At 54.5% G+C, this 21,336-nt stretch overlaps 5 protein-coding genes across 5 annotated transcripts; 3 read left to right on the top strand and 2 right to left on the bottom strand.

Annotated features, from left to right (window-relative positions):
- Window positions 1–1,959: 1,959 nt before the first annotated feature.
- On the top strand, window positions 1,960–3,120 carry J4E84_002617 (uncharacterized protein; the record flags this gene model as incomplete). The annotated part of the gene is made up of 1 exon (XM_049385238.1): window positions 1,960–3,120. One exon carries the CDS (start codon window positions 1,960–1,962, stop codon window positions 3,118–3,120), a length of 1,161 nt encoding a protein of 386 aa, XP_049247261.1.
- A 3,352-nt stretch (window positions 3,121–6,472) lies between these two features.
- J4E84_002616 (uncharacterized protein) lies at window positions 6,473–10,675 on the bottom strand (the record flags this gene model as incomplete). The annotated part of the gene is made up of 3 exons (XM_049385237.1): window positions 6,473–6,836; window positions 6,883–10,560; window positions 10,614–10,675. 3 exons carry the CDS (start codon window positions 10,673–10,675, stop codon window positions 6,473–6,475), a joined length of 4,104 nt encoding a protein of 1,367 aa, XP_049247260.1.
- A 278-nt stretch (window positions 10,676–10,953) lies between these two features.
- J4E84_002615 (uncharacterized protein) lies at window positions 10,954–12,905 on the top strand (the record flags this gene model as incomplete). The annotated part of the gene is made up of 2 exons (XM_049385236.1): window positions 10,954–11,161; window positions 11,209–12,905. The coding sequence occupies 2 exons, from the start codon at window positions 10,954–10,956 to the stop codon at window positions 12,903–12,905; spliced, it is 1,905 nt and encodes a 634-aa protein (XP_049247259.1).
- Window positions 12,906–14,045: 1,140 nt separating this feature from the next.
- Window positions 14,046–15,041, bottom strand: J4E84_002614 (uncharacterized protein; the record flags this gene model as incomplete). The annotated part of the gene is made up of 2 exons (XM_049385235.1): window positions 14,046–14,666; window positions 14,718–15,041. The coding sequence occupies 2 exons, from the start codon at window positions 15,039–15,041 to the stop codon at window positions 14,046–14,048; spliced, it is 945 nt and encodes a 314-aa protein (XP_049247258.1).
- A 2,441-nt stretch (window positions 15,042–17,482) lies between these two features.
- Window positions 17,483–18,895, top strand: J4E84_002613 (uncharacterized protein; the record flags this gene model as incomplete). The annotated part of the gene is made up of 1 exon (XM_049385234.1): window positions 17,483–18,895. The coding sequence occupies one exon, from the start codon at window positions 17,483–17,485 to the stop codon at window positions 18,893–18,895; it is 1,413 nt and encodes a 470-aa protein (XP_049247257.1).
- Window positions 18,896–21,336: the final 2,441 nt, after the last annotated feature.

The raw sequence follows: 21,336 nt of genomic DNA, 5'->3' as shown, positions 1-21,336 counted from the left end.
AATATTGCAGCTTGCAGCGCATCGCGTCGGCCATGATGACAAGCAGTATAGAGCAAAGAACAGAAAAGTGTTGCGCGAAGCTGAGTGTCTGACAAGGACAGGTGATGAGTGAAATAAGATAAACGGCTAAGTAAGTGACTGGACGCAGGTACGGAATCGCGGCGGAGAAGTCGCAAGAGCAGCATTCGACAGCGCAAGAACGACATGTTTCTGCAATGGGTCAAGTGATACAGGTATGAGCTAAGATTCGTAGTCATGTCGTTGAGAAAGTGACATCTGGGCCTCCAACATTTCACACCCGTTGGAGAAGATTGAGAAACAATCTGGGTGATCAAGTGAGCACACTGTTATGCGGACGAGATTGGCAATCTTTGACAACCGAGAGCAGTGAGAAAAGGCAGCGTACAATAAGCGCGAAGACAGTGCAGTTATTGGTCGATGGTGTGCGTCTAGGTAAGTCGCGTTACTGCTCCACCGTACTCACACCGATAGCTCACCTCACCCGCGCTTCTACGAACGGCGAGGTAGAGGACGACCCCCATCCATGACCCTCCAGTGAGAGCCTCGGAGGAGCTAAGCACCGAGGCTATGTTGAGAAGAGCACCGAGCCCTTGAAGTGCCTTTGAAGCGTAGTCACGTATCCGCAATGTTTCCATAATCTCACCTGTCTAGAAGCCAACACGGCGAGGCATCCTCTAAGATGGGCCCGAGATCCACTCTCGTATATCCCAGAGCGGTATGCCGGTACCAGTCCCACTACATCGTCGTGAGCTTGCGCTTGTTGATTCTTGGTGCAACATCCAGCAGGCATTTCGTGCCAAGTAGTTCTGTTGAGGCATGTGTCCTACGATCGGACTGTCTCCGGTAGTCGTCGGTGTGCTTCATGTATGGCTTCGTGAACGACGTACCGGTATGGCGAGTGCCGCGCTAAAGAATATTGCGGAGCCCCACGCGCCAGCCTCGAGCAGGTTGCATTGGAATGGAATTCTACGGCCTCGATGCGCCATCCGATCCACAATTGCATTCCTGCAGGATAAGCTGACTCGGGCTTCCATTCGATCATACCAAGCGTGGTGAGGCCGTTACAAGCTTGCCGATCTTCAGGATGTCCGTACGTCATAAGTGGCCATCGTATCAAGCATAGGAGAGCCCGACAAGAGCAACAAACTCCATGGCATGGTGTACTTGTCAGCCTCATCCAATTGTTGGGACGCGTCCCACCGTGCCGCTCGGAGGGCGATGGACCAGAAGTGGCGCCCGAGATGTTCCGGTGGCAGGCTCGCTTGTATGCATCTCAGCCATACGCCTCGGTAATGGCTACTGGAGACGGGATATCGACATCAATGTGGCATAGCGTTTAGGTGGTAAACAGCGCATTTCGGTGAGTGTGGAGATGCTTGGCAGGACTTCGGTATCTAGACTCAGCGGTCCGACAGGATTGTGTCGTCCTTGGTTTGCTTGGGCTGGATATCGGCTCCATATGTGGTCTTCGGAAGTGCGTAACACTGCGTATTGTTAGCTTTGAAGCGCGATTTTTGGGTTCTTGTCCGTGCGAGAGTCTATGCAAGACGCGTCCTAGATGGAAGCTTGATGTAATGGCCAAAACCTAACGCGTTGCTTATTGTCTGGACATCCGGCATTACGCAAGGTGCGGGGCTAGACGTCGGCCGGGAGACTCACAACCAGGAACAAGGAACGGCTGCGGGATATTCGGCGGGCGCGAGGCATTTTGGCAGTATTGGGAAAGTCGAGATATAAGAGTGGAGTAATCGTCCCAACTGAGTGGAGATGGAAGGTGGCTGAGTCGAGATTGCCAGGCGACTAATCGAGTGTCGCGTGACGGCAAGCCGGGAACCTGCTTGGCGCTGAACACCACCAAGGGCTTATCAGCTGGCCAATCCCCATGTCTCGGTGCCATCCACGGCCTTCGATTCCCATGCAGGGCAAACCTTCTCCAAGATGATGATCCAGGACGAAGACTACTTCATCCCGCCCAAGAGCGGCCGGTACCGCTGGTACAATGAGCCCCGCCAAACCTCCATCAGGTCGATAAGAATGACTGACGACAACACTGCAATGAACGATTCGAGCCCCCTGCTGCAACTGCCTCGAGAACTGCGCGATGAGATCTGGGAGCTGGCTTTCAACTCGACGAGGCTGACGTTCGGCCTGCGATACACACCCCGCTATGGCGAGAGGTATCTCAAGCCTGCCCCACATTCCCTCGCGCTATTGCGCGTATCCCGCCAGATACACATCGAAACACGCGACATATGGCTTCAGCGTGTTACGTTCAACTTTGAGGACCCTCAGACTATGCTAAACAGACTCTCCGAGTTACCTGAATCTACTGTGTCCAAGATCCGCCATCTTCGGCTGATCGGCTCCCCAATGATGCGTTATCTCAAAGGGTTCGACGACCTCATGTACCGTCACGAATCGATCTTTCAGCTTCTCCCTGCGCTCCGACTGGACTGCTTGACAGTTTTTGCAGTAGCCGCTGCTGCACCGGAGTATGACGCTATCACGAACTTGATCAACCGCGGGAACGGTTGGAAGGAGCTTCGCTATGTCACTCGAAGTTCGCGCATGCTCGGCTTCAGCCCCTCCAGGAGCCACGGATCTCGTGAGACCGGGGATATATGCCGTCAGCCCCAGCCTCGGTTCTGGAACAAGAGACTGTGGAACAGGGATGGAGAAGGCTCCGGATCGATTGTTCAGGTCTTCAGGTCGACTGAGGAGAACGACTGCACGTCCGTCCTTGACCCAAACAGACGAGAGTCTTTCGAACAGAGCCCAGAAGAGCATGAACTCCAGGGATTCGGCAGGGTGGACGATGAGGATTTGACAAAGGGCGCTGGCGCTCGAAAGGCGCTGCTTGTCTTAGTAAAGCGCGGCGACAACGTGGATGTCACTCAAAAGTCACCTGGTTACGGAAAAGAGAGGGACATGAAAGCGAGATTTCATAAGAGAAGTTGGAGGGTGCGAAAGAAAGTCATCGTTTGGACGCCACTAGATGCAGAGAAGGACGACGACGATGTTGGCAACGGTTGGGCGAGACCTCAGATCCGGCGTCCACCATACGGCTTTGACGACTACTACGATATCGACGACATTTGAGAAGAAGCAGGCGATTTAAGCCTGCATCTTCTTGGGGTGCATGGGATGACAGACTTACTCATTCTATCATTCCACTACATTCAACATGATCCCTCCGACGTTCACACTTACCGAGGACTAGGTTCTGCGCCTAATAACGCATGGTACCTTGATCTCGATCTTGGGGACGGCATGATCATCGAACTGCACCTTTGGAATCCAGCCTTCTGAGGTGAAATGCCATCAGGAACGAGACGGACGAACATGAATAACGTATGACTGATTACTTTAGATGTCGTGTGAGGTGGCAGCTCTTTCATATCGGAGACCGGAACGACTTGAAACTGTTTTGAGCACGGCAAGCTCGATACAGGCACGGCCGCAAAAGCATTTGCCCGCTGGCGGTCAAACCGGGTTGCGCATTTCTGATTTTGAGATTATCGAATTCGATATCTCTTATCCACATGGGTGTTATTGGCGTGCTAACGGTAAAGGTCGTGATGATAGACATTTCGGTACATTCTTCGGATGTCTTCGAGCAGGCTCAGGTATATAGGTAGACAGACAGCAAAACAATCATCATTCTCATAATCAACTCCATCGCTCATCTGTGCTCGGGCTTTTAGGAGCGCTCTGTATGTGAAGTAGATACCTTTCTAGCCAAAGCACCATCCTAGCTCACCACCTAGGCCTTGGCAGCCACCTACTCCAGCGCGACTCCTAGTCACGAACCCGGTCAAATATATCAACGATATCCAAACATGCATCTCAAGAGGTGACGTTCGAAATCACGTTACTTCCCTCCGAGCGAGTACCGTGATACGCAACCCCGGACAGACTGTCCAACAAGGTACTACCTCACACCAACCAACCCATGCAGAACGTCTGAACCTCGCCAATCCGCGCCGCACACACGAAACTGAAATTCATTAACTAGAATTCCCGCTGCTCTTTCGCAAGACATCGCCTTATCGAACGAAAGAACCAAACTGCCAACATGTCGCACGAATCAGTCTGGTACTCGCGCCCGCGCAAGTACGGCAAGGCCTCTATCGGCTGGTATGTCTGCGACTGAATCTAAAGCGGAAGAGGAGGGATCAAACAAGATGGACTGTGCTGACGGGAAGTTAGTGTCGTTACCGGTGACAAAAAGAAGGCTGGTATCATTCGCAAGTACGGAATCAACATGAGTCGTCAGGCTTTCCGTGAGAAGGCGCAGGACATTGGGTTCGTCAAGGTATGTGATTAGATGCGGAGCGTGCTGTTTCGCAGCAGAACAGGGGAAAGAAAAAGAAGGATCGGGAACGATGAGATGGAGGCTGACTAGAAGACAGTATCGCTAAGCGCAGCCGCGATGGGCGCAGAACTGTGATGAGAGTGTGTCAAATGAACGATACATGAGAGTACTACATCTGAGCACCAAGACCTCGATCACACGGGTGGGAATGGAAGACGGAAGGAAGAGATTATGCATCGGCTTCCTAGCATGTAGCTACCATGCTACTACACTGTTCCCATGTTCCCCAATGAACGAAACCGATAGCTCATTCCATATCCCTCTTTACGCCCAATCGTGCATGCCACATCAATCAGACCTTGCGCCCTAGCCATCAAGTACATCACGAGTCTAAAACTCAGCGATATGATACCCCTCCAACGCCTCCTCAACCTCCTCCATAAGCTCAGACACCAGATACGGCCCCTGTGGATTCATCACCTCAATCCCGCTCCCATACCCCCCATCCACAACCTTCACCGCACTGACCACGCCCTGCCCCTTGCCCTGCCCCTTCAGCTCGCCCACTGACTTGATCGACCCAAACCTACTGCCATACACCCCACTATTCTCCTCATACATCTTGTAATACGGGAACCCAGCCGTCGCATACACCTCGTGCGAGAGAGGACGCGTAAGCGGCTTCCGCCCCGTAACAGTTTCGTACAGCGCAGCATTCAGGATCTGCGCGTTGAACACGGTGGTTTTGGCAACGTCCCAGTTGGGACGCAGGGTATCGCGGTGGATGACTTGGTGGATGAGGCCGCCGGCTGCGAGGTTCATCTGCGCGGTTGTGGGGTCTGGGGGGCCGGCGCCGCGTAGGCGGAGGACCATGTGGATGGTGGATTCTTTGTAAATGCGGTAGTCGTCGAAGTCGCGGGAGTCTGGTGGGGGGTCAGTATTTATTGGGGATTGATGTGGTGACGGAGGTGGGTGGCTGGCTTACCTTCGAGCTGCTTCCCAGCGTAGATCAAACGCATGTCTTGCGTGGGTATACCCGTAACTTCGCGGATACGCAGCTTGAAGTTGCTGATGGGCTCCAGATGGGTGACGTCGAACGTCTTGGTCGTGCCGTTGAGCTGCTTGAGGAAGATCTGCATGGGCTCACCGGGGAAGGCTCGTGGACCAGGCAGTTTGTAAGGCGTGATTTCAATCTGGATACCGGCTGTAGCTTCTTGTCCTGTGATCTGCGCTTCGACTGAAGCCCCGCTATTGCTGGGCATAGCGACAAACTGCCGGACTGTGCCGTCTCCGTGGGCGATGCCATCGATCCACTTCTGTTGTGGGACGACGATGTAGTCTTGTAGGGGAGATGTGGTTTTGGCGTCTGCAGGAGCCTTTCCTAGTCGGATTTGTCGGCGGAACTGGTTGGCTACGGTCTCGGTGGCGGGCTCGGCGGAGATGACGTTCACGCCGCCGACGTAGATTTTGATCTTGTAGGGATGCATCTGCTCTTGGACAGGGCTGAAGTTGATCCACATCGCCTCGGATTCTGCACGCTTGTCAGTTGGACGTTCAAGTTTCTAATCAGTCTCGACGATACTTACGGTACATGGGGAAGAAAACGCCGCTCTTTACGATCATCGCCTTTGGCAGTTTGACGCTGTGCCGTGACACCGCTTCGAGTGGGAAGGCGCCGAGGTTAGGAGGAAGGTAGTTCGACTCGGAGATATCTGGCACACGGACTGTGCGTCGGAAGGAGATCTTGAGGTCGTCATTTACCGTAATGGTATCATCTTTCAGCGTACACGACATTCCGGACTCGAGTTTAGACATGGCTGCGGTTGTTCAGATAAAGAGGTTAGCAGTGCGAGCTGGTTAGATCTGCGCACACAAATTCCAGAGTCTTATCTGAGTGTGAAGGTGAGAGCGGGTCGGGTAGTAAAATAAGTGATGATAAAGGTAAGTGTAGAAGAGACCCAAGGTACGGAGTCAAGAGCGCCGAGGTCGCCCTGAATTACGGAATTGAGGGTCTATTTCGTTATTAAATTCGATAAAGTTAGGTTCAGTTCGTCGCTTGTGCGATGGCATTACCAGGTTTCCCATCCGACTGTCCCATTACATATTCTTGTGCTCAGTGGCTAACCGAAGTAGGGCTCATACCAGACCCTTCCGGCTCTCCTCAACCACCTGCAAACTCTTTTGACAGTCCCCGCAGTACCCTCTGACCCAATCCTCTACCTGCTTCTCTTTGCCCTTCTTGGCCGCGCGTTCTAGGAGCTTTCCAACCTTGCTACATTTATGTGTCTCATCCAGTAGCCAGTTCTCGTATTCCGCTTCCACCACTTCCTTCTCAATGCGATTGACGACGCGTAAAGCAACGAGTAGATCGTGACGGTGCGAGCCGAGGCTTTGTCGCGTGCGGTGGAGGCGCTGGGTGCTATGCGTAGAGGGTTTGAAGAAAGACTGGGTGGAGACGGTAGATGAGGGATCGTGGAGGAGGGTTGTGAACGTCTGGTGGCTGTATACAATTAGCTGAGTTGGCATCTCTAGGTGAAGAAGCACACCATTTGTTATCAGTGCTCGCCGCGACTGGCACTGAAAGCTCAAGATTGGTGTTGTTCCGGTTCAAGAACGACTCCTCGATATCGCGAATGTAGATCGAGCGGGTCATCGTAGTCGATGGCTTGACACCCAATCGCGACATGTAATTAGCGGCATTTCGCTCGTGCCACCAGCTCCAACTGTCCCTGGAAGTATAAAAGAAGTTGGCTCCACCGCTGACTAGCAAAAGGCCAAAGAGCAATGTGTGTGCTGAGATAACTTTGCCAAGACCGGCTACGATCGCCAATATCCAGCTCATGACTGTTGACACCACACTTATAATGATGTTCCCTATATATTGCGCGACAAAAGATGCGGTCGTCTGCGGGCGTAATTTGAACTTCCGAGGTCGGTTCGGCGGTGGTATGTCCTGCGCGTCGAGCTGTACAGCTTGTGTTTGGGCGCCGATCTGACCAAAGATATTTGTGACCTTGTTCGTGCTTCTGTTGTGGCCGAGCCTGGCGACTTGATCATTGACGACATCAACAAGATCTTGCGCCTCAAGCTCCAGGTCTTGCAGGGCTTGGCGTTCGATGAGTTTCCTCGCAAAACGTGGGTTGCGCTTCCAGTCCACCTTTGTGTGGATAGCAAGCTTACATCGTGCTTTTGACACATGTGTGATGACTGTTTTGCTAAGAAGTACAAATCGATCGTGGCCTGGCAGGTACCACGGTGTCTTGCGATCTGAGACCACGTAACAAAGATGGTCGTTGAGGACTTCGATGACCTGGTAGTCGTTTATGACAACAGCTCCGTTCTTACCAGGCTGTGCAATTTCGTACTCGAAATCTCGTCGTTGAAGGTTTTTTTCGCTCGTGATCCACGGCCCTTGGACGATGCGGGACGCTCTCCGTTCCCGATATAGTAGCTGGAACACCGCACTCTTGTCACCGAAGAGTATATGAAATAGGCCTTTTGCGCTGATATCGTACTCCTTCTCCACGGCAACTTGCGTCATGCCAGCTGGAGCAAAGACTACAGCTTGCGACGGTAGTTTGAACTTGGTTGCGTTCTTTGCGGCACTTGCGCCGGATGGTCCAAACAGATTACCATCAATGCGCAGGCTGGTCTTGATGTTCTTCCCGCCATAGCCTGTATCAACAGGCGTGTCTGGAGAGATTTCCTCCCAACCCTCCTCACCAGGGGCATTAAGGCTTTCATCCGTCTCCATCTTGATCATTCTCTTCATCGTTTCTTCGAGGTTGTGCTCTCCAGAGGCAGTATTGCGTACGAGGAAATTCAGTCGACGCAAGAGCAATTTCAGAGGCTCGAGGAACGTCTTCACAGTGAGCCTAGTAGCGCCATCCTCCCTTGCGCCAGACTTGAAATGGAGGAAAAGAAAGTCGCAGTCCTTGCCGGGAGCAGCAGTGACTTCATCGATAGAAGACATGCTTATTCCCGTGATAAGTACAAGACCCAGGTGATTGCTGTAGAAGTATATGTTCTTAGTTGTGACGTACACGCGCCCGGGGAACTCTTGTTGATCTGTCGGATTCCATACGGCTCGGAACACCAGCACGACTTTCTCCGAGCGTGGCACTGTGGGGAACAGTATCCGGAACTGAGCGTCTTGCATCCGGAGAGCGAGAGGGTAGTAATTGGGGAAGTCGACCTCGTCATGGTTGGTCTTGGTGAGTATCGGAATGGGTCCGCCCATACTGCTTGACTTGCGATGAACAGCGCCGGTAGGAACAGGAGGTGTTCCATTCTTCTCATCGCTGGGTCCAAGGACAGGAGACGGGTTAATAGGACTCGGAGGTCCAGATTGACTGCGGTCGCGCGTATTGGTCTCATCTTCGCGCCCAAGGACGTTGACATATCCCCAGTTGACCGAGCCCCAGAGGTTAGCCATGAGCCCACCAGGCATGTTACCTGAGCGACCTGTCCCGAGACCTCGCTCTCCGCTTACAGCGACAGCGGCTTTGCTAAGGTTGGTCGGAGCCGGCGGGCTCGCAAGGGTGGAAGGCGCAAGACTGGTATATGGAAGTGTCTGGCCCATGACAAGCCGAGTATCAGGGAGGCCAGGTGCAGGCGCCGCAATCTGTCCGACCTGTACAATGTTATGACTAGCTGAAGCAAGACTTGCGGAGATAAGACTAGCAATGCCACCGCTGGCGGAAGAGGGGTTGCTTCCACTCAGCTGAGGGCTTACTGTTGATTTCCTTGTCAAGTCGAGCTTCTCCATAATTCTGGCAGTATGATCGCGGCGGCTGCTATCGCCTTCAGTTGTTGTGCCACGTCGAGCCGACACATCGAAGCTACCGCGTGTCGCATTGCTGTCAGCACCAGGAACGCCGAGCGATTCGGTACGGTCCATGCTGACGGTGTCTTCACCAGGCTGGCCGGCTTGTCCCTCAGAGGTCTTTGCAGCGAACTCAGGGGCCACAGGAGGGCTTATAGAAAAAGCGGCGTCGACAGAGGCAGCTCCCGACAGATCCTTGGATGTATCTTCCAGTGCCTTGCGCTTGGCGACCTCAAAGGAAGAGATCCACTCAGTGATATCGTTCTGCGTCTCGGCCTGTAGGAGGATCGTCGTGTCTTTCGTCTTGACTTCGAAACAGAAGCGTCGCTCCTCAGCAAAGGCTGGTCGAATACCGCAGAGCAGGACACCGATCTTCTCTGATTCTTCCACGGCGCCGGACCGCGTGCCCTGTGTCAACCAGCCGAAGATGCCGTTCTTGACGAAGAACCAGCGCCTGACCCAGTAGGTCCTGGCCGGCTTACCGGTGATAGTGCGCTGGAACAGCCAGCCCTGCTTTTCAGCCTTGTCGCTGCCGAACTCTGGCTTCGCCGGGGATTGTAGGTTCGCGGACGAAGGCGCGGCGCCGAGGTATGGGACAGTCGAAGCGGCGTAGGTGTCCAGCTCTCGCGATGGTCTTGCGCTGACTTCGGCGGCGCCCTCGATCTGCTGGCGTGCTAGATGGAGCTCCCTCTTGAAGACACGCTCGCCGTTCTCCATCTCCTTGCTCCAGCCCCGCACGCGCTCGACGTCGGAGGTCCACATGTTGAAGCCCTTGTTGGACGCATCTGTTGCCGCCTTCATGTCGCGCCACTGCTCGTTGACCACCTTGACGAGTATCTTGTCCAGTGTCAGACGCACTTGGGGTGCCAAGACGCAGAAGTTCATGCTGGCCTGGAGGTATGCCCGTCGCGCCTCGTGTAATTGGAAGGCATCTTCTCTCAGCGAGGACGCCTCCTTTGTCTTGATCTGGCCCGCGTACCGCGCAATGGCGCCGTCAAAGGTGCGCTGTGTCGAGTCGAGGTTCTTGCGCGCCTCCTTCAGCATGCGCAGGTCGTTGGACACAAAGGCCCGCATGGGCTCGCACATGGTTGCCTCGGCCCTCTTCATGCTGCGCAGCGTGCCGTTCCAGAACTCGCGGGCGCCCTCGCCGAACCGCTTCAGGGCCAGGACGGTGTAGTCGTGGTCGACGACGGCTTCGGAGAGCTGCAGCGGCGGGTGCGACGTCTGTATGTACGTGTCCACGAGCCCCTGCATCTTGTTGCACTCTGCGGCAAGCGTCGAGGTTGCGCTGATGAAGGAGTGGAGCCATCGCTCTATCAGTTCGATCTGGTCGCCGTAGTGGACGGCAGTCGCGCGGAAGGTGGGCGAGTCGAGAGCGGCTTCTTTGATGACGACGGGTCTGTATGCAATTGTCAGCATGCCCGTGTACTCGGTCACATCGTCTCGGCCTACATCAGATCCAGCGGCCGTGACACGGGCTCTATGCTGAGCTGCGGCGGCTTCTCCTCCGCCATGCTGCCGACTCGTGCTGACAGACGCTATAGGAATGGGTATCTCAAAAGCAAGTAGAAAGAGACTAGACGGGCAGGCTATTATACATGGTCGGCGGCGTGGGTGGGCGTGTCGCGTGGTGCACCTCCTCGCCCATGCACCGCTCGATTGGTGTTGCGGCGGGTCCATCGTCACCGCCGCGGCGAACGTCAGTTCACGCGCTAGCGCCTACTCCACCAAAATTTTGTGAAGGCCCGGCGCGAGACGCTCCTGCACAACCTCGACATCCACAACACCCACCATGGCAGGCACCAAGGAGAAGAAGCGCAGCAGCGGCGTCAAGCGCGACCTGAACGCCGCCAACGAGCCCCCCGCGAAAAAGGCGAAGCTGCTCGACAACACTGACGATGAAGGCTCCGACAGCGACGGCGGCGGAGTCTCGCTCAAGGTCAACGAGGAATACGCCCGCAAGTTCGAGCACAACAAGAAGCGCGCCGAGAAGTTCCGATGTAGGCTTAGTCAGGGCATAGTCACGCTCAGTGCTAACGTCATGCAGTAGAGGAAAAGTACGGCAAGGACAAGGCGTTCCAAAACGGCGGCGACGAGTCGGAAGACTCAGAGGAGGGCGTAGAGGAGGACGATGCAGCCGAGCTACTCGACGAAGATCTCGACGAACAGGTCAATGCCACCCTCCAGGCTCTGCGCGCAAAGGACCCTCGCATTTACAACAAGGAAGTCAAGTTCTACCGCGAACTCGAAGAGGGCGAAAATGGCACAGGCGAGAAGAAGAAGGAGCCATCCATGACACTGCGCGACTACCACACCAAGAACCTGCTTGAGGGGAAGTACACGGCCGAAGACGAGGACGAGGATGCGCCGCCCAAGACATATGCGCAGGAACAGGAAGACGCTAGGCAGGATCTCGTCAAGGCGCTCAAGGATGCCGATGAGGAGGAAGACGACGACTTCATCGTTGCAAAGGAGAAGCCTCAGAAGTCCAAGAGCGACAAACCCAAGATTACCGCCGAGGACGTTGAGAAGGCCGACCAGGACCCCGAGACTTTCCTGTCCAACTTCATGGCATCTCGCGCCTGGGTGCCCACACAATCTGCTCGCTTCCAGCCCCTCCTGTCCGATGACGAAGACGAAGACGCCGCGGCAGACGAGTGGGAAAACTCGTACAACCTATACTTTGAGGATACAACGGGTGCGAACGAGAAGATCATGACATATGCGCGTGATGCTGTCGCAAGCACTACGGTCCGTCGAGACGACAAGAGCGGCCGACGCAAGGCCCGTGAAGCCGCGAGACAGAAGAGAGAAGCTGAGAGACGGGAGAAGGAGCAGGAGCTTGCACGTCTCCGAAAGCTCAAGGTGGAAGACATGGAGAACAAGGTCAAGCAGATCCGCAAGATCGGAGGTCTGAGCGGCAGAGACTTCAACATTGACGAGTGGAAGGATGTGTTGGAAGCCGACTGGTCAGATGAGCAATGGGACGCCGAAATGCAGAAGCGCTTCGGGGATGCCTACTACGGAGACACTGTCGAGGATGAGGAGGAAGGCGGCAAGAAGAGCAAGAAGCCAAAGAAGCCAAAGTTCGACGATGATATCGATATCAAGGATCTCGTCCCTGACTTCAAGGACGACTCCGAAGAAGAGCGACCCGACCTCTCATCCGACGAGGAAATGCCCGACGCTGAAGCAGAGGACGATGACGAAGAAGCTGGTACATCCTCCAAGAAGTCCTCCAAGCAGCGCAAACAAGAACGCGCCGAAGCCAAATCCACCGCACGTCGCGACCGCCGCCTGATAGAAAACCTCGTCAACCAGAACCTCGAATACGAAGCCGCTCTCGCTGCTAAGCCCTCTAAAGCCGCCTCCCGCTTCCGCTACCGCGAAACATCTCCCACAAGTTTCGGTCTGACTGCGCGCGATATCCTGCTTGCAGACGACAAAGCCCTGAACGACTTCGCGGGCCTGAAGAAACTCGCCGCGTTCAGAGATCCCATCAAGAAGAAGAAGGACAAGAAGTTTCTCAGCAAGAAGGCTCGCATCAGGCAGTGGAGGCAAGACACTTTTGGCAACCCTGACGGACCAAAGGGTGGATTCGAGACTCTGCTTGGCGAAGAAGAGGCCGCGGCACCCAGGCGCGACAATCGTAACGACAGTAACAACGACAGCAACATTGTCGAGGGCGAGAAGAAAAAGAAGAAGAGAAGTCGCAAGAGGAAGGCTACTGCCGTCGAAGCGTGATCAGTTCTCTAGTTTACCTGTATACCACTATTCTGCGGAATTGATACCTTTGAGTCGTTTATCTAGCCATATCTTCACATCTACCTCTTCACTACTCTGATCCACCACCTGTGATTTTCTAGAACCGTTTCACCACACCACACCTACAACAACCCTCCAACACCCCCTGATTACAAACTCACGATCCCTTCATGCAGCCAGCCAGCATCACCCATCCCTTCGCCACCACAGGTCGCGTCACAGCACATCACCGCATCTATACGGTGAAAAGCAACAAAGATAAAACCGACCAAGCGGATGTAAACCCTAGATAAGGAAGCGGAAGCGGGATCGAGAACGATCAACGCAAGGGAGCGGGCCGTCAGGGGACGACAACAAAAATAACTACCATGCTACACACAAGGCCAACGCCAACGCCAACAGCTAAAAACAACTCTTGCGGGTCGCAGACCGACACGGCAGTTTGGACCGCGAAAAAAAGGAGATGTCGTGAACGTGGGGTCTGGGTAGATGGCATAGACGACTGTTTTTCTTTTTGAGGATCCAAGAAACAAAGGGGTGGGTCAGACGAGTGAGGCTGTGCTTTTCCTCTCCCCCCTTCACCTTGGTATACCTTTCTCGGAACAGCTTGGAGCCAGGGTTCTGTGTAGCTTTTTTCTATTTTATCTTTGCGGTTCACCGTTTCGGGGTGCCGGTGCGTTTTCGGATGGACCGTGAGTAATGGTAGTGTTGGGGTAGTGTAGTCAGTCAACGGGCATGTCAGTTCGGCGTTATACTACATGTCATGTTGCAATTCAATAATGTGGAATGGGGTGGTGATTTATTGATGAGCTATTACTTTCGCCCAGCAGGCATACGCCGGTCCATCTACTACCCAGAAACCAGCAGGTCCAGCTCCTACGCGTGCCGCATGCGGAAGGTATCATGTTATCGTCATGGTAAGCAGTGGGACTAGTCGGAATGTTCCTTTCCGAATTCCCAAGTAACTGCACTGAGCCGTGTGAGGGGAGTGGACTCGAGATAGTATTCGTCCAATTTCGGGATGGTTGTCGTGCGATTGTAACGGTGATATCAGCCGGAGGAGGGTCGACATCGGGTATGGTGAGGTCGCACAGTGATCGCACAGAACTCGAGGTCCCTCTACTGGTCGTCGGCATCGTCGGGTTGGTCAAACAGGAAGTTCGCCGCCAGCTCCTCGTTCTTGTCGCATGCAAAGTATGCTTGGATAACGAGATCGCGCTCGAACCCAAGGCGGCACAGGCGCTCGATAGCCTCGCGCTCCTCCTCAGTCACAGAGATGGCCTGAGCACCGGGTGGCAGCGGCGCGTCCTCGTCTGCGTCCTCAGCCAGGAGCTGCAGGAACTGCTCTGGATTGTTTGCAATCATCTGCGCCAATTGAGGGTTACCCGCGCCGACCTGCTGTAGGATGGGCTCAAGCATTTGTGGCTGCTGCTGTACAACCTGTCGTAGCTGTTGGAACTGTGGGTTGTTGCGCAGGAACTCGAGAGAATTGGCGTTGAGCGCACCGGCCGCAGCACCGCCGCCAGTACCACCGGAGCGGGCACCGCCAGCACCTCCGCGATTTTGAGCGGCCTGGGCAGCGGCTTCGAAGAGGTTCATCGGCTCGTCACCTCCGGATGGTGCGTTCCCGGCAGGCGCAGGTGTCGCACCTGTGTCGCCGCCAGCAGCGGGCGTGGGAGAGGTCGGGGCACGGGCTTGTGCTTGTTGCTGTTGCTCTTGGAGCGCGCTCTCCGGAATACCCTAGAATGATGTCAGCACGTGTGTCGAGGCCCGAATGGTCACTTGTCCCACCGTCAGAAGATACTCAACCGCGCGGTCGGGGTTGAAGTAGGCGGCGCGCATGGCCCGGTCAATATCAGCGCGTGCGAAACCCATGCTCTCCATGTTGGCAATAGCGGCCTCGCGCTCTCCACCCATAGTCAGAGCCGAGGGGTCATTGAAGCGCTCGCCGGATGCCTGAGCTGGCGCTGGAGAAGGTGTAGCGGGGGCGTTTTGTGTGTTGGATGAAGGTGCGGGCGCGGCAGGAGCTGCGGGCGTCTGGGCTGCTGCTGGAGCGGGCGTTGAGGGCGCTGCTTTACTTGACGATGCGGCGGCGGCCTTTGGCTTGGAGACCATGCAGACGATGAAGCCCTTCTCCTCGATGTTGTACGACTCGACTGTGTTGGCATCTTGCAGGATCTTGCCTATTGTCTTGTGTCAGCAACTGTGCTGAGCAGCCATGTCACCTCAGCAGCTTACCGGAGTAGATGAGCTTCTGCTGGGGAACTTCCCAGCCCTTCTCGGCCTGGATCTTGGACTTGAGGGTGCCAATCTAGTGTGTCTGTCAGCAGGGCGGTTGCGATAATTTTCTGGATGTGGCGGGTCTGCGCACCGTTTCCGAAGGCTCGGCCTCGATGACGAACTTGTTTTGCTTGAGGTCCTGCACAGGTTAGCAGGCTGTAATGTGTGGAACAAGGCAGTCGGTGTCTACCTTGAATGTGATCTTCATCTTGGCGGTTGCTGGGTGCGTGGTTGAAGATGGAGCTGGGTGGGCGGGGTGTCGGAGTCGGTGTTGGAGGTGAGGTAGTGGGGATGATGAGGCACTTCTTGGCGGGGTTTAGTAGTACCGCGTAGTGAGAAGGAAGGTAAAAGCAGAAGCAGGAGCAATGTGAATTCGATTGCAGCCTTTATTCTCACAAAGCGAGCGCCGTTTGCTCAGAAGGTCGTGGAAACACGGTGCACTAGGCTAGGCTGTCGTCAACCACAGTCAACTGGTACACATTACCACTTGACACTGCCACTCACACTGACACTGGAGCTGTACGCCACAGCTCTGCCAAACCGACGCCACATGTGGCGCACCTCCAGGCTTCACTGTTCAGGCGCCTCCTGCATCGTTGATCGTGAATCCTGATCGCTAATCCTGGGCGCAAAAGAGACCCCTAGACCTATTCCTCGGTATTGATGTACCCACCACACATACCAGGTGTTACTGGCCACGAGAGTTTACTTTTTACGCGGCTGCTGACATCCAGCTCAGGGCTCGAATATCGGTTGCAGGGCCCCAACGGCCAGAACACGGCCAGTGACGCAACAGCAGATCGCCCAGCCGCAGCTTCATCTCCTCCCCGGCTAGTGTGCTGACATCGCATCGACACACGGCACGCTTCCACATGCCGCGCATCGCCAACTCCAAAATCTTGACAAGGTTGCAGGTGCTGTCATCGTCGTCGCCCAGCCGGTTGCTGCTCATCGCTCGGCCCTTTGTTTCAATCCCCGCCCTAGAGCCGCCATGAGTCGCTGGCCATGAGGCGACGAGACCGTTTCACCGCCTTGCCAAACTCTGGCTAGGACACGCCGACTGTGTGACTGTCGCCTATTGATATGCTGTGCTCTCCGCACTGCACGAGGGCACTATCGTCGGTCGCACCTCCGTAATGCCTCGCCAGCGCTTACCAGCCGTGGCAGATCGAGCGAGTATCCACAGCTCATCAGGCGTGGAAATTGTCCGATCGCGTTCTCTCCAGGTTGTTTGTTGTGTCTGCCGAACGCATAGTCAAAACAACGCGTCAGGAAATGAAGGGCTAAACTTACCGCAGCTCCACACCATAAACTTTGACAGGTAGGCCCTTGAGCTGTTTCCGGCTCTCGACGCCTGACCCGGTCTCGCTCGCGATTGGCCGCTTTGGCTCGTGTTTCGAAAAGACAAACTGTTTTCCTTCTTTTGCATCAGATTCCAGCGCATCCGGCCTACTGCCACCACGCTGAATCGTAGGCTTGCCATCATACTCTCAGCTCTGCGGCCGTGCTACTGCATTCTGCTGTGCCAATGTCGCATCGCCATGCCCTTAGGACTCGGTACCCATGCTCTGAGGTCGTGCAGCGCCATGCTCGAATGATGCTTGCGTGCATCCCAGCAGACTAGTAGGGGTTTCCCCGTTTGTCCCACGCGTATTGCAGGCCAGTCCACGAAACAATGGGCACACATCAGCCTTCTCGACTTCACCCAAATTTATTATTACTACTCGTCCCTCCCCACATGCTCTCCCCTCTTCACGCCGCTATCCTGTCCCTTTTTCGTCGCTCCCTCGCTCGTCATCCACTCGTCACTCATCGTCGAACAACGCTCGCTTCACAAAACCCATCGTATTCCTTAGTCGTTCCACCGAAGATCGGCCAGCTATACCGTACATACTATAACCGGACTAGACCCGCATCAGCCACGCCCCGTAACGGCTTGCTCGACTATAGTAGCTGCAGCTATACAGCCGCATTATTTCCTGCAACGCGTCCGACTCGCGCCTGTTCGGTTTCGCGTCTCTCCACAGCAACAATACTGGGGCTCCATCTTGCATTTCAACCGATAGTTCACCCACTTCTCTGCAGCATCCTCTTCGGTGTCCTTCAACCAAAACCAATTATCGACAATCCCCCCTGGAACCCCCTGGTACTATAATACGACTATACCTCCCGTCTGTATCGGTACCTCGACGTACTCCAGGCTGACTGTCGCCTTCCACCAAGAGTACTCAGGCCAGGGTTTGAGCTGACCAACAACCTTACGCCTCTCGTCCATCATGTTGCAATCTCGAAAATTCTACCTTTCCCTTGTTGGCGTTGTTGCATGGTCAAGCACAGCCGCCGACACCGTCTTGTCTATCTTGGAAACGGCATCTCTTTCTTCGTCTCAATCCTCCCTGGTCAGCATCGCTGCTGTAGCGAGCACTTTCGACGTCGTTTCTCTCTGCTGTGTCGGCTTCTACATATTTCACAATGTGGGAAACGTCCGCGGAGCCCTAGAGCGATCAGGTCGGGCAAGAAAGACTTTGGTAACAGTCAGCGTTCTCATATCTGGCGCTGCGTTGGTACTGTCTCTCATTTCGATCATCATGATCAAGTCAAGATGGGCAGAGGTCACAGCCGACCCTGCTGTTGCGCCGGTCTCAAATTGGGACAGCCATGTTTCGGGACAGATCGCAGCCTGGGTCGTATCATGTCTCAGTCAGGCCATCCTGTACACCTCATCGCTATGGAACCGCAAAGCACCCAAAGTTCAGACTGTCATCACATCAGGCCCTCGTGACTCAGTCATGAGTGAATTGCGGACTTCGCGCCCAAGCCATCTCAACTTCGCAGAGCACACCCAGCTTGCGACTCCCATGGCCATTCATCAGCAACCCGAGGTCCTTGGAGCCTTGCCCTCGCCCACCTTCTCTACTCGCTCATCGCAGTCCCTCAGATCTTTCCGAGAGTCTCTGCGTCATGTAGTCCGCCCAGTCAACTCGCGCACTACTCTCATCAGCCAGAAGTCCTTCACCAGAGACGCCCCAGCCAGCATCTACTCGAACCGACAGTCGATTGATACTGTCTCTCACTCTGATGGGTTCGATAGCTGGGACACAAGCAGCGTGAGCCTTCCAGCACGCGATGTCGTCTTGCAGCAAGCGGCGCCAACAAGGGGCACAACATTGGAGCCGATCCCCGGCAGCCGTCCTCACTCGCCCGCTCGCGCGCTGGACGGTCCGTTTCTGTCAGAACTCCCAGAGGAAGATGATGAAGATCTGCCCCCGCCCCCGAAGATGATGCCAGACATCTCGCGCCCACCGAGTCCAGCATGTAGCGAGGCTCACATCCACCCCTTGTTCAGGTCGGAGAGCCCATCGGGTCTGCCACCTCCAACAATGACCCCTGGTACGAGCATCATCGCCAGCCCCTACTCCAACCAAGCCATCGCATGCCCGCCACGATCATTTAGTCGGATGAGGTCGAACAGCAATCTGAGTCAAACCGCCATGGGCCCTCCCTCTCTCCACCAAGCCAGAAGCTTCACCCGTGAACGCTCAGCAAGCCTTCAATCAAAGTCCAGGAGCCCTTCTCCTCCCAGCCGCGAAATGACACCTCCCATCCCCGACTTCGTGCTCAACTCCTCCCCCCGAAGCAGCATGAGCGGCTCCCGCCGCGTCGCTCTCCAGTACTCCCCTGATCGATGATAGATCATCACGAGGAGTACTCTCTCTACTCCCTTCATGTCACGCACATAATGTGAAAGATGTAATGTCTCTTACGTTTGTACGATACGATTTCCCTTACACTGTTCATACCTTTTCGGTATACCCATTCATGTTACACATTCCTATTCTGTCACTAGCTCTCGCCCTCACGGGGGTTCGATCGAGCGTTGAGCGTTTCTGCATCGCGACTCTTTTTCTTATCAGGTCTGGGCTCCAGCATACAGGGCTGTTCGAGCGGACAATCACCATCTCGTTATGTATAGTCATAGTATCTTATTGTTTCCATACACGACTATTTGCTGGTCAACTAGTCGGGCGCACTATCAAGACGGAAGCTAGAAAAAACCTGGACAACAATGGACGGGAAGGAGAAGAATCGAAGACGAAGTTAGGCCGCAAGGCTGCAAGTCGCTATACCCAAAATCAATACAACAAAAATCATCACCATCAGTAATCTACAAGCATCTTCTTCCCTTGATACTTCTTTCCAGCAAACCATAATACGCATTATTGTGAAGAAACTTTCTTTCTCTGCCGAAGCCGGAACCCCTCAGCCTCACCTGTCGTATTCCAACAGTTCCTTTCCCGCAACGACGCTACATGACTGACAACCACTGCCCTTCCCTTACCACAGAACATGCATGATGCCAGCATGACCCCCCTTCGCAACATGCAGTATCTACCCTGCCCCACTTCGGGCCAGTCAGGGTCGACCGTTAGCCGAACTTCCCATTCTACGAGGGAGATCCCCGCTGGCCATGGTACGTATACAGCCGCCTCATTTCATTTAAACCTACCGGCCGAATGTTCTTCGTTGTTGGCGAGCATGCGGGGAGATTGAACCTTATGTGATGACGAGTTCGGGCGTGATTGCCCTGACGCACGCGCGCGGCTTCCGGAGTTTGCGGAAAAGGGTGTGTGGGTGCACGGCCGGACGGGTCGGAGCCCGAGATGGAGCTGTGGTGATGAGTAAGAGCGGGAGCGGGAGGTGGTGTTGAGGGGAGTCTATCGTGTGTTTAGGTTCGGGGTGAGATGGGTCGTATACAAAGTATATGGTTTGTTGGATTGGGGGACTATTGGATGGGTGCAGTGGTATTGAAGACATGGGGCGTGATACTTGGGGTATCTTGTCGGAGAATTATTCTCGTTGGTGATCTTGTGGAGAGTCAAGATCGTCGAAGTATTGGAATATTCTGAACTTACTTTGGCATGCAGTGTCGTGTGCGCAAGGCTGTACTGCAATTCCCATCGTGTATTTTGGCTCCATACTGTGATCTATTAGCCCTGCGATCAGTTTGAGACACGCTGAACTGATGCAATTTAGGACTATCACAATGTAATCGTTCTCAAAGAGGACAGACAGTTCACCACACCACAACTAGTCCATTACGCCAACTAAGTGTGCCATTGGTTGTTGTAACGAAAGCGTAGCGTCGAGAGTTTGGGCGAACAGTTAGTTGGTAGTAGTTAAGTTGGTGCCGTGGAAGTAAATGGATGAGTAATCAGAGATTTAATAACAACCTCTAGCCCAAGGAAATCACAGGTATCATAAAGAAGACGATACACGCAGTCGTGTGAGTTGTAGCGCGTTTGATAGTTGCTCATGTGTTGTAGCGCGCTCTACGCTGACCGCCGATCCGCTTGTCCTTTTGGTCACACGCGACATCAACGCCTCTAGATTCTCTCAGTGAAGAGGAGAGTGCGCGAACTTGTGTCTGCATTCGAACAGTACGAACACTGCGCTCACCTTGCAAACGTCCAGGATAGGAAACCAAGTCCAGGACAACCTGTCTTGAAACCCCCCTTACCTGTTCAAAGTCCCGTCCCCAAGCCATGCAATACGACGCGACGGATGCATGCATGCTGCGCCGCACCCTTCACCACATGGTAGGCGGCTCCGATAGACACTGTTAGAGAACAGTAGCAAGAGGCGAGAGTACACGTCTTTTTGACTTCAAGTACACCTCATGTTCGTTTTTGCGTTGCAGCTTTCAAGTGAAGGGGGCAGGGGCAATGGTGACGATTCGGGAGGATCGTCCCGTCTAGCGCTGCGGCTAATGACGTGCGACGTGAAACCTGGATGAAGCAACTTGAAAGCTTCCAGAAAGTACGCCGAATGCTTCGTGAAAAGCCCGTGAGAGCGGTGCTGTGATGGACGTTGCAACAGGCAGATGCGATGACTTGAAGTGGCGGGACACGGTGGCGGCAGGGACGATGGGTGATGCACGTAATTTGGGTCATTGCCCTCTTCGGCTGGCGTGCTGCACCGGAAGGCTCGAGGCGCAGAACCAACAGCGCCGTCAATAGTGGCCAGCAACCATGGTAATTACTGTAGAGTAGGACTTGGATTCGAGTCGCATGACGACTGCGTGAATGTATGGATCTTATTGTGCAGTACGCGTTGCGATTGTTGCAGGTGA

Source organism: Alternaria hordeiaustralica, assembly GCF_023758085.1.
Source record: "Alternaria hordeiaustralica strain BMP 2776 chromosome Unknown scaffold_3, whole genome shotgun sequence".
Lineage (NCBI taxonomy): Eukaryota > Fungi > Ascomycota > Dothideomycetes > Pleosporales > Pleosporaceae > Alternaria > Alternaria hordeiaustralica.
The sequence above is the reverse complement of the archived record's forward strand: the minus strand, read 5'-3'. Positions and strand labels throughout refer to the sequence as shown.